The 12,789-nt window shown below is 39.7% G+C and overlaps 1 protein-coding gene across 1 annotated transcript in view; it reads left to right on the top strand.

Annotated features, from left to right (window-relative positions):
- KCNU1 (potassium calcium-activated channel subfamily U member 1) overlaps positions 1–9,290 on the top strand; it is a 149,851-nt gene extending 140,561 nt beyond the window's left edge. The window contains exons 25-27 of the mRNA XM_059156311.1: positions 668–859; positions 2,725–2,858; positions 8,682–9,290. Coding sequence (XP_059012294.1) covers positions 668–859; positions 2,725–2,858; positions 8,682–9,087 — 732 coding nt within the window. The 3' untranslated portion in view covers positions 9,088–9,290. The remainder of the gene's footprint in view (positions 1–667; positions 860–2,724; positions 2,859–8,681) is intronic.
- The last annotated feature ends 3,499 nt before the right edge of the window (positions 9,291–12,789 follow it).

Below are 12,789 nucleotides of genomic sequence, written 5' to 3'. Positions count from 1 at the left end.
TTCCAAAATTCTATTAATTTATTCAACACCTACAATTTGTATAGTACAAAAGAACTAAGGGAGACCTAAATATTAATAAGCCCAAGTCAATACCTGTCCTCATGTAGGTCACAATCAAAAGGAGGAGACCATCAGCCAGGGGATCCTTTCAGTCAGGATATTAGGAAGGAAAAGGCACTTGAAGTCATCTTTTAACCTATTTAATATAAGTAGACTCACATCCAGAAGATTCAGCTACAGATGACAGTAATAGTATCAGTAGTCCCCTAAGGAAAAATCTACAGAAATCACATGAAGTACATAGTTTTAAAAACATATTGATGATTATAAGGGTATCTGTGGCCCAACATACTTCTCTGGTTTTTTTTGGAAGAGGGGACATCCTTGGTGTTAGCATCATTACCCATTTTCTTCTTGTGCCACAGTGTAAGCCAAGAGGGAGCAGGAACTGGGTCAGTGTTATTTTCTCTGTACTTTGCCTAACCCAGTGTCCTACCTGAACTGAGAGCTTTTAGTTGATTTTAATAATGATGACAGACCCTGTTTTGCCTCACTGCGTCCATTTTAAACAGCGATGCCCCCTAAGTCTGCAAGACTTTACCTCTTACGTCCACAGTGTCTGTGCTCACTCTTCTGACTTTGCACGTGGCTTGTCCTTGCTTTCCAGGCCTTCTACAATTATCATGTCCTGGAATTACTTCAGATGCTGGTTACAGGAGGGATAAGTTCTCAAATGGAACAACACGTTGATAGGAGTGTCTGTGGGCTGACAAACCATGGTGCTTCAGTGACGTCGGAAAGAATGCGGTGTAAACTGGGGATTCTGTCCTTAAATGAAACTATTTTGTCAGACATTAAAGTGAGTCTACTCTTATCATAATAAAGGTTCCCTCTTCCTTACTACTCTGGGTTTCTGAAAATGATTCAGGCTCTTTGGGTTCCTAGATGGCTTAGAGCATAGAAATAATACCAAAAGCTAATAAAACCATGTATTCATAGAATATTTTAAAATTTAAAGTGCATTTTCATGTATCATATTTATTTTTTTACAACAATTCCGGGAGGTAAGTAAGGCAGGTATTATTATCCTCATCTTCCAGATAAAAAAAATCCAAGTATGCAGGAAGCATCTGAGAAATATAATAACTTCGTACCTTAGCAAGTTTATTAATAATTATTATAACTAATATTTACTGAGCATGCTCCCTGTGCTTGTCTGCTTTGTTGTTGTTGTTTACTTAATTTGTCCAAGGATTTATATGGTAGGCATTGTTATTAATTGCACTGAACAGATCAAGAAACTGAGACTCAGAGAAACAAGGACTTGCCTGAGGCCACATCGTGTCCCACTGGAAAAGCAGGGAACCCTCCAAGGCAGTCTGACTCAGGCTCTTCTCTCTCTTCCTATACCTGAGCTGATAAAGAAATCTGATCATGTCAGTTTAAGTCAGGCAAAGGGTTTCTGTGTTTGGGTCTAAGACTCTGATTGGGCTAGCCAGGGGAAAATGCTTGCATTTTCTAAACCCACTGAGCTAGTGAGCAGTGGATTATGGCAAGGGGAGAAGGTCATTATGGCAAAGTCATGGGGCATCTGTGTGTTTGGGCAATGAGTAATGCAATGGGTCATATACTTATCAGTGCCTTTTGGTCTGGCTTTGGTTGACATTACATTTAGCCCTCTACCAGTGTCTAGAACAGGACATTTTTTTTTATTAATTTTTTATTTTTTATAAACATATTTTTATCCCCAGGGGTACAGGTCTGTAAATCACCAGGTTTACACACTTCACAGGAGAAGAATAAATAGAACAGGACATTTTAAGGACATATTTTTTGTTTGTTCAGAGGACATCAGCAAAGCCCCCTTCACATGGAGCAGGCTCTTCCAGGTCTCTGCACCTGATATGTCCTGATAGATACTGCCAAAGAGGGAAAAAACCCATGCTTTGTACATCTGAATTCCAGGTGCAAATAACATGGCAAAGTTCTCTTAGCACATTCTGGTCCTTTGCATTTGTGTGGTCCTGGGCTCCTCCCCTGAGACTGACTTCTGAGTGATTATAAGCCCAGAACAACTGCTGCTGGCAACCTCTTGTCAGTATCAGAGGTGACAGGAGACTGGGCAACATTGCTCTCCTTCCTTTCTCTACTTGAATCTGGTCCTCACCTTGTTTTCTACCCTAGCGAATCACATAATGAGACAAACTGTTCTCATGTGACTTCATTGAATCCATTTGCTGCTGCTTTGACCCTGCTGTCTACCCATCATGCCCTTGTTGGCTAAAGACTGAGAGCAGTGTCAAGAGGAATGCTTGCGACTATAAACTGTGATAGAGTAGGATGAGAAGATCACTCTCTGGAGGTCACTGAACATCCCAACCCATTATATAGATTGAAAACTGAATTTCCCAATCTTTTACTAATTGTTACTTCTATAACGGTTACCAAAATAGCAATAGTAATAAAAACTAGATAACAACATGTATGGCATGCCCACAAGAGGCTCTTGAAAGTCCACAGTGATAAAAATAATCACTGGGATTAGATGCTCAAAACTTATAAACCTAAATTCCTACTTAACACTGCCACCATAAAAGATATTTGGAAATGGATTTTGGGTCTTCCAAACTTTTAGTGCAAGGAAAGAAAATAGCTTTCCAGTAAGTGCTTGTTATTGCTTAATTAAAGTACCAACAGACACATGTTTTTCTCTTTTCTCCCCAGCCAAGACAGACATTTGGGCAACTGTTCTGTGGCTCAATAGATAATTTTGGAATCCTGTGCCTTGGTTTATACCGCATGATAGATGAAGAGGAGAACAAGCCGGAACAAAATAGGGGAGTATGCTTGCTCAGAGAGTGCTACCCTTCTTTTTTTTTTTTTTTTTTTAATTTTTTTTAATTTTTTATAAACATATATTTTTATCCCCAGGGGTACAGGTCTGTGAATCACCAGGTTTACACACTTCACAGCACTCACCAAATCACATACCCTCCCCAATGTCCATAATCCCACCCCCTTCTCCCAAACCCCCTCCCCCCGGCAACCCTCAGTTTGTTTCGTGAGATTAAGAGTCACTTATGGTTTGTCTCCCTCCCAATCCCATCTTGTTTCATTTATTCTTCTTCTACCCACTTAAGCCTCCATGTTGCATCACCACTTCCTCATATCAGGGAGATCATATGATAGTTGTCTTTCTCTGCTTGACTTATTTCGCTAAGCATGATACGCTCTAGTTCCATCCATGTTGTTGCAAATGGCAAGATTTCATTTCTTTTGATGGCTGCATAGTATTCCATTGTGTATATATACCACATCTTCTTGATCCATTCATCTGTTGATGGACATCTAGGTTCTTTCCATAGTTTGGCTATTGTGGACATTGCTCCTATAAACATTCGGGTGCATGTGTTCCTTTGGATCACTACATTTGTATCTTTAGGGTAAATACCCAATAGTGCAATTGCTGGGTCATAGGGCAGTTCTATTTTCAACATTTTGAGGAACATCCATGCTGTTTTCCAGAGTGGCTGCACCAGCTTGCATTCCCACCAACAGTGTAGGAGGGTTCCCCTTTCTCCGCATCCTCGCCAGCATCTGTCATTTCCTGATTTGTTGATTTTAGCCATTCTGACTGGTGTGAGGTGATATCTCATTGTGGTTTTGATTTGTATTTCCCTGATGCCGAGTGATATGGAGCACTTTTTCATGTGTCTGTTCGCCATCTGGATGTCTTCTTTGTAGAAATGTCTGTTCATGTCTTCTGCCCATTTCTTGATTGGATTATTTGTTCTTTGGGTGTTGAGTTTGCTAAGTTCTTTATAGATTCTGGACACTAGTCCTTTATCTGATATGTCGTTTGCAAATATCTTCTCCCATTCTGTCAGTTGTCTTTTGATTTTGTTAACTGTTTCCTTTGCTGTGCAAAAGCTTTTGATCTTGATGAAATCCCAGTAGTTCATTTTTTCCCTTGCTTCCCTTGCCTTTTGCGTTGTTCCTAGGAAGATGTTGCTGCGGCAGAGGTCGAAGAGGTTGCTGCCCGTGTTCTCCTCAAGGATTTTGATGGATTCCTTTCGTACATTGAGATCCTTCATCCATTTTGAGTCTATTTTTGTGTGTGGTGTAAGGAAATGGTCCAATTTCATTTTTCTGCATGTGGCTGTCCAATTTTCCCAGCACCATTTATTGAAAAGGCTGTCTTTTTTCCATTGGACATTCTTTCCTGCTTTGTCGAAGATTAGTTGACCATAGAGTTGAGGGTCTATTTCTGGGCTCTCTATTCTGTTCCATTGATCTATGTGTCTGTTTTTGTGCCAGTACCATGCTGTCTTGATGATGACAGCTTTGTAATAGAGCTTGAAGTCCGGAATTGTGATGCCACCAACGTTGGCTTTCTTTTTCAATATCCCTTTGGTTATTCGAGGTCTTTTCTGGTTCCATATAAATTTTAGCATTATTTGTTCCATTTCTTTGAAAAAGATGGATGGTACTTTGATAGGAATTGCATTAAATGTGTAGATTGCTTTAGGTAGCATAGACATTTTCACAATATTTATTCTTCCAATCCAGGAGCATGGAACATTTTTCCATTTCTTTGTGTCTTCCTCAATTTCTTTCATGAGTACTTTACAGTTTTCTGAGTATACATTCTTAGCCTCTTTGGTTAGGTTTATTCCTAGGTATCTTATGGTTTTGGATGCAATTGTAAATGGGATTGACTCCTTAATATCTCTTTCTTCTGTCTTGCTGTTGGTGTAGAGAAATGCAACTGATTTCTGTGCATTGATTTTATATCCTGACACTTTACTGAATTCCTGTACAAGTTCTAGCAGTTTTGGAGTGGAGTCTTTTGGGTTTTCCACATATAGTATCATATCATCTGCGAAGAGTGATAATTTGACTTCTTCTTTGCCGATTTGGATGCCTTTAATTTCCTTTTGTTGTCTGATTGCTGAGGCTAGGACCTCTAGTACTATGTTGAATAGCAGTGGGGATAATGGACATCCCTGCCGTGTTCCTGACCTTAGCGGAAAAGCTTTCAGTTTTTCTCCATTGAGAATGATATTTGCGGTGGGTTTTTCATAGATGGCTTTGATGATATTGAGGTATGTGCCCTCTATCCCTACACTTTGAAGAGTTTTGATCAGGAAGGGATGTTGTACTTTGTCAAATGCTTTTTCAGCATCTATTGAGAGTATCATATGGTTCTTGTTCTTTCTTTTATTGATGTGTTGTATCACATTGACTGATTTGCGGATGTTGAACCAACCTTGCAGCCCTGAAATAAATCCCACTTGGTCGTGGTGAATAATCTTTTTAATGTACTGTTGAATCCTATTGGCTAGTATTTTGTTGAGTATTTTCGCATCTGTGTTCATCAAGGATATCGGTCTATAGCTCTCTTTTTTGGTGGGATCCTTGTCTGGTTTTGGGATCAAGGTGATGCTGGCCTCATAAAATGAGTTTGGAAGTTTTCCTTCCATTTCTATTTTTTGGAACAGTTTCAGGAGAATAGGAATTAGTTCTTCTTTAAATGTTTGGTAGAATTCCCCCGGGAAGCCGTCTGGCCCTGGGCTTTTGTTTGTTTGGAGATTTTTAATGACTGTTTCAATCTCCTTACTGGTTATGGGTCTGTTCAGGCTTTCTATTTCTTCCTGGTTCAGTTGTGGTAGTTTATATGTTTCTAGGAATGCATCCATTTCTTCCAGATTGTGCTACCCTTCTATCCAAACAAGAATCGAAGTTACTTTATTCAATATGAGAGAAGTCCAGAGATAAGGGTTCATAATTACAAAGAAGGGTCCAGGGGAAGCAGACAGTGATGTAGGAAGAAGGAACCTGGGTATAAATAACAAAAATGAACTGATGATCTGGCTAATACTGACCATGTAAGGAGAATGGTGTCTGTGTCTCCAGTGAACTGTGAGATGTAGACCCAGACTTTAAATCGGGATTCTTTTGTAACTTACCTCTCATCCATGTCCATGTGACTTTTAAAAAAGTTTTATTTATTTATTTATTTGTATTATGTTCAGTTAGCTGACCTATATCATTAGATCTTGATGTAGTGTTCAACAATTCATTAATTGAATATAACACCAAGTGCTTATCCTATGTGTCCTCTCTAATATCTGTCACCCAGTCACCCCATCTCCTCACCCCGCTCCCTTTTGTAACCCTCAATTTGGTTCCTGAAGTCCAGAGTCTTTTATGGTTTGTCTGCCTCTCTGATTTCTTTCCATTCAGGCTTCCCTCCCTTCCCCTATGGTCCTCTGATCTATTCCTTACGTTCCACATATGAGTGAAACCATATGATAATTGTCTTTCTTTGCTTGACTTATTTCACTTAGCATAATCCCCTCCAGTTCCAGCCATGTCAACGCAGATAGTAAGTATTCATTCTTTCTGATGGATGAGTAATATTCCATCGTACAAATGGACCACATCTTCTTTATCCATTCGTCTGTTGAAGGACATCTCAGCTCCTTCTACAGTTTGGCTATTCTTGACATTGCTGTTATGAACTTTGGGGCGCATGTGCTCCTTCTTTTTACTACAGCTGTATTTTTGGGCAAATACCTAGTAGTGCAATTGGTAGGTCATAGTATAGCTCTATTTTTAATGTCTTGAGGTTCCATACTGTTTTCAAGAGTGGCTGTATCAGCTTATCTATGAGACTTCTTAAAGGTGAAAGCCACTGTCCACATTGGAAAGATTTATTTCTTTTCTGTTGGACTCATTGGGTAAATGTTTATTGACTGGCTCATTTCTAGCACACTGTGTTTTACATGTATAAATTAGGGGAGTGATATGCTCAAATTTCAGTTGAAAGAGCCATCTGACCACAGTGTAGGAGAGCATAAAGGAAATGCATGTGGAGAGGAGGGGGAAAGAGAGTGTACAATCTACAGAAAACACAATAATATATGTCCAAACTGAGATCCTCACAGTGGGATCGGACAGGATTCAGTAGAAGAAGGAGAAATTAAGAAAGAGTGGAGAAAGATTGAAGGAAACTTGTTTTCCTTTCTGAGGAGAACAAAATCAAGATACTCAAAGTGGGGTAGTTTTTTTTTTTTTTAAGATTTTATTTATTTATTTGACACACACAGATCAAAAGTAGGCAGAGAGGCAGGTGGAGAGAGAGGAGGAAATAGGCTCCCTACAGAGCAGAAAGCCTGACACAGGGCTCGATTCCAGGACCCTGGGATCATGACCCAAGTCAAAGGCAGAGGCTTTAACCCACTGAGCCACCCAGGCGCCACTAAAGTGAGGTAGTCTTGAATGGAAAGAAGACTTTTCTACTCATCAGAGAAAGGAAGAAAAAGAATGTGTGCCAAGACAAACATAGCCATAGGTGAGGGCTGTACTCAAAGGAATTTGTGAAGTATAGGCATAGCCATTGATGAGATGATAGTGACACCAGAGTTTGAAAGAGAATGTGTCCTAAGTGCCAGACACCTAAATAAACATGGAGGTCTATAGATGACACCAGTGAATTGAGAGGGAAGGTGATACAGCTATAGAGCATTAATCACAAAGACGCTGAGGGAGCAGTGATGTTCTGGAAGCAGCACTGCAAAGCATGAATGATGCTGGTTTCTCTCTCTCTCTCTCTGCTTGAACTCCATGCCCTTGCTCCAACACTTCCAAAAAACCCATGGAGCTCTGTAATTGGGAGAATGTGCAGCCCATACTTGAGAGAACCCCAGGAAGGAAATGATATTTCTGTTTCAAAGGGAGTATTTGACTATAATAGGCCTTGCTCAAACTATTATAGACATTACAGGGGGTTCAGTGGGAAAGATATAAGCGGGAAGATTATTCAGCAAAAAAGAAGTCAGAGGTGCTTTCAGATGGTTGTTCTGTAAAGAAAAGGTGACCATTTGGGGCAGCGATGAAGAAATGCAGGATAAAAACCATGAAAGTTTATTCTGCCTCAATGTTCTGACCTGAATGCTGGTGTGTTAATTAATTTAACTCACATTATTGAGGATTTGCCATGTGCCTGATACGGGGCTAAGATATCCTGCTTCCTGGGAAGTCATCTTATACAGTCCAGGCTCTTGGTGTTCTTTAAGACTCATTGACATTCACTATTTGCTTTCTAGTCAAAGTTTCAAATAAAACTTCAATTTAATATTCTTCCCCCTCACACTGGACACTCGACATTGTGAAAGTTGGTGACACAAGTATTAGGATAGGCCTAAGGTAGAATTGAAAAAGCTGGAAGTATGTAATACTCTGATTTTGATAAATCTTGGCCAAGTGCTCAATATTGGGATGACTGAATTCATTAGAGTAGTCGATATTAAAGGCAGGGAAACCTGGAGTCCAAAAGACCATTAGACATAAGTCAGTCCCCATCTCTATATATCCTTCTCCCATTAAAATGTTGAGCAAATCGCGGCCCAAGGAAGGGAGATGCCATGCCAAACCCAGGTCAGAGATTCTTGGGTTTGGAGGCAGGAGTAAATGTTAGTCTCCCGGTTACTAGTCTAGGACTTCTGCTGCCCTGTGCCAGAAGTATTTACTCTTAATAAGAAACCAATGAAGCCAAGCAGAACAAAAAACATTTCCTCCTCGGGCCCAGCAGAAAGACTTTCTTGTTTGGACCTTTGCCTGGAGCCACAACCGTCCGGCTGCAGAGGCTCCAGAGTCATCTTTGGCTTTTCTTACAGGTTTGTGATCACCCGGCCATGCAATACTTTTAAGCTCCTGTCCTCGGATCTTGTGTTTTGTGCCATCCCTTTCAGCACTTCTTGTTACAAATTGGATACTACATCTCCAAGTCCCTATGAAACGATAAATATAGTGCCAACATCAGAGAAAACTACAAACACAAATCAGTCTTCTACCATTAACCCAGTCAGTCAGACAACAACACAACCTTCGACGACATCCGTTCATTATTTGGAACCAAAAACTAGTTCCATTACTGATTCTAAGCAAACTGTATTGACTCAGAGCAGTAAACTACCATCCCAGACATATTTAGGTGAAACTGAAACCACGAGAGAAAATGCGAAGGAAAAAATGAAGGAAAGCACAGAGGAGAATGCCCCTGCTTCTTCAAAACCAAACTAAGGCCTGTTGATATTCTCCACAAGCTCCCAGCTCACTACTTATAAAGCATCTCCAGAGATGGTGACTTTGAACAAGAAAATAAAAATGGAAGCATGCCACTTCTGTGCCCTTTGGTTAGTGGTGGATCAGCAAACCCACAGTGGGGAAAGACAAAAGTCTGATCCAATCCCACTGGATCTAGAGTGATAAATAAAGAAATGCATAACGAATGCTCTGTAAGGAAAGTTCATTGCTCTGTGTCCGTTGTCCCTCGAGCAGGAAACGTTAAACTGAGCTGTGTTAAAGAGGTCCTTCAGTACTTGTTGGGTTCATCCGGTCAGGGTATATAAGCCATCAAGATTAAAAAAAATGAGAAGGACTTAGACACAGGAGATGAGAAATAAAGAATCTTACATTCTTTATCCTCAAGCAGGCAAATAGTAAACGAGTGTATTATCTCCTCCTTTTATTCCCCACTCATTTTCTTTCTTCATCTCTTTCTATAGAAGGTGAGAAAGAGCAGATGGGCAGATGTTGGTTTGAATTGGAAACCAGTCTGCGTATAACTAAGACCAGCACAAGAATGGGTATTAGAGTATCCTGGGATGGGGTGCCTAGGTAAAGTCAGGTAGACAGATATAGACAACCTCCCAAACTCCCTAATCTGAGAATAAAGACCTCATTGCATAAAAGGTATAAAACATCTCCCCATGTTCCAAAATGAACCATTTACTCCCAATGGGTGATTTGTAAGCAACACCTTCTTGTGTGACAGATACAACACAAGTAAAAGGAAAGACAAAATAATGAATCACTTCTTTTTTTTTTTTAAAGATTTTATTTAGTAGGCAGAGAGGTAGGCAGAGAGAGACAGAGAAGCAGGCTCCTTGCTTGTGGAGCAGAGAGCCAGATGCGGGGCTCGATCCCACAACCCTGAGATCATGACCTGAGTCGAAGGCAGAGGCTTAACCCACTGAGCCACCCAGAAGCCCCTGAATCACATTTCTAATACATTATTTTACATAGTGTTTATGATGTTCTTGACATTTTTAACAACATATTTTCTTATTTAGTATTACCACCATTTTACAATAGAAGAAACTATGTCACCAATAGGGTTGCTGGATAAAAGAAAGGGTACCCAATTAAATTTGAATTTCAGATAATGAGTAAATTTTTAATATGATGCATCCAAATTAGTATACTTTGCTAGCAAGTGATCACATCAACATTTAAACCTGATTGACTTAACTCCAGCACTTACAGACATTCAGCATCTAAGCATACAAATAAATGAAACAAAACTAAAAGAAAAACAAAACACTCTGTGACACCTGGGTGGCTCAGTGGGTTAAGCCTCTGCCTTCAGCTCAGGTCATGATCTCAGGGTCCTGAGATCGAGCCCTACATCGGGGTCTCTGCTCTACGGGGAGCCTGCTCCCACCCCTCCCTCCCCCACCGCCGCCTGCCTCTCTGCCTACTTGTGATCTCTTTCTCTGTCAAATAAATAAATAAAATCTTAAAAAAAAAAAAAGAAAAAACAAAAACAAAACACTCATCCACAGAAAATAAAATTTTATATTAGTTAAGCTTTGGTCGTAATAAAATTCACTCAGCCTATGTGGGGAAAAAAGGGAGTCATTTTAAGGAAAGTTGTTAGAAACAAAGGAAATTCTTTTCTTTTTCCTCCTCACTCTTTTAAACTTACCTGAGTCGTCTTCATCCTTCACTTTTTACAGACTTCTGTTTGTTTGTTTTTCATTACATGTGGCAAAATATATTCGCTTATAATTCCACATTTATAGGTAGAATTATAGATACATTAAAGATTTCACTGGCCTATCTCTGAACCTCAGATTCTAATTTCTGAAAGAAGATATGTAAGTGGGGTCAACTTTGGCTACCCTAGTGGGGTCGCCCCAGCTATCAGTGGCTGAGGAGCAGAGTGCCCCTGCTGAAGGACTTGTCCTCAGGGAAGAAGAGGAAGATGGTTCATTGTCTGGGAAGACATTCTACCAAACATCTACTGCAAAGGCAGTATCATTCCTTTCCCTATTCACTGGGCCATTTTATACACACAGCAGTGTTTATTTCTATTTAGTAGAAACAAAATATTTCTGAGAAAGAAAAGTGGATATTAAGCCTATGTTTACTTAAAATCCACAAGTCTGCTGTACACATATCAACCAATCTGATTAGCATCTCAGTCAGTTCTCCAAAGTAAAAGGGCATCTCACAAATGATCTCATTTCCAAAACAACAGAGAAATCAGAATGAGCAATTCTTTATTTTTCAGTATTTTAGGGGATTGGGTAACAGAAATGTGGCTAAAGAAATACTACACTATCATCAACGTTTGAGTACTTATATTGCCAGTCTTGATAAATAAAATTGTCAGAATACCCCTAGATTCATGTGCAAAGTGATTCCATAACTCCAGAAGGAAACACTTCACTTATAAATGGCAACATTTTTTAACAATTTTATTTATTTATTTGAGAGATAGAATGAGAGAGAGAGCATGAGAGGGGGAAGGGCAGAGGCAGAAGGAGACCCCTTGCTGAGCAGGTAGCCTGATGTGGGGCTGGATCCCAGAATTCCAGGAACATGACCCAGGCTGAAAGCAGTTGCTCAACCAACTGAGACACCCAGGTGCCCCTAAATGGCAACATTTTAATACAAGTCACAACACTAGATCCGTTGGCAATATAGTGGATTCTTAATTCATGATTGTTCAGACCTTTATTTTATTGAAGTATGGTTGACACACAATATTACAATAGTTGCAGGTGTCAAACATAGTAATTCACCCCTTTCTCCCATCCTTCTCCATTCTGACAACCACCAGTTCTCTGTATTAATGGGTCCATTTCTACTTTGTTCATTTGTTTTGTTTTTCCTTATTAAAATGCAAGTGAAATCATATGGTATATGTCTTTGTCTGACTTATTTCACTTAGCATGAAACCCTCTAGGTCCATCGAACTTATTTTATTTTATTTTATTTTATTTTGGTGACTGAGTAATATTCCTGTGTGTGTGTGTGTGTGTGTGTACCCATATACACCACATCTTCTTTATTCATTCATCTATTGATGGACACCTGGGCTGTTTTTTTTTTTTAAAGATTTTATTTATTTATTTGACAGACAGAGATCACAAGTAGGCAGAGAGGCAGGCAGAGAGAGAGAGAGAGAGAGAAGCAGGCTTCCTGCAGAGCAGAGAGCCCGATGCGGGGCTCAATCCCAGGACCCTGAGATCATGACCCGAGCCAAAGGCAGCAGCCCAAACCACTGAGCCACCCAGGCGCCCCACCTGGGCTGTTTTTTATCTTGACTATTTAAATAATGCTGCAATAAACATAGGGTGCACATATCTTTTTGGATTAGTGTTTTTATTTTCTTTAGGTAGATATTCAGTAGTGGAATTACTGGATTATAGGGTATTTCTATTTGTAATTTTTTGAGGAATCTCTACACTGTTTTCTACAGTGGCTACGCTGATTTACTATATTGACTAAATCTTACCAACAGTGTATGAGGGTTCCTTTTTCTCCACATATTCAGCAAAACGTGTTATTCCTTGTCTTTTTGATAATAAGAATTCTGACAGTTGTTAGGTGATATCTCATTATGTTTTGATTTGCACTTCCCTGATCATTAGTGATGTTGAGTATCTTTTCATGTGTGTGTTGGCCGTCTGAATGTCTTCTTTGGAAAAATGT

This window comes from Mustela lutreola, chromosome 18 (genome assembly GCF_030435805.1).
Source record: "Mustela lutreola isolate mMusLut2 chromosome 18, mMusLut2.pri, whole genome shotgun sequence".
In the NCBI taxonomy this organism is placed as follows: Eukaryota; Metazoa; Chordata; class Mammalia; order Carnivora; family Mustelidae; genus Mustela; species Mustela lutreola.
This window is presented reverse-complemented; position numbering and strand designations above follow the sequence as displayed.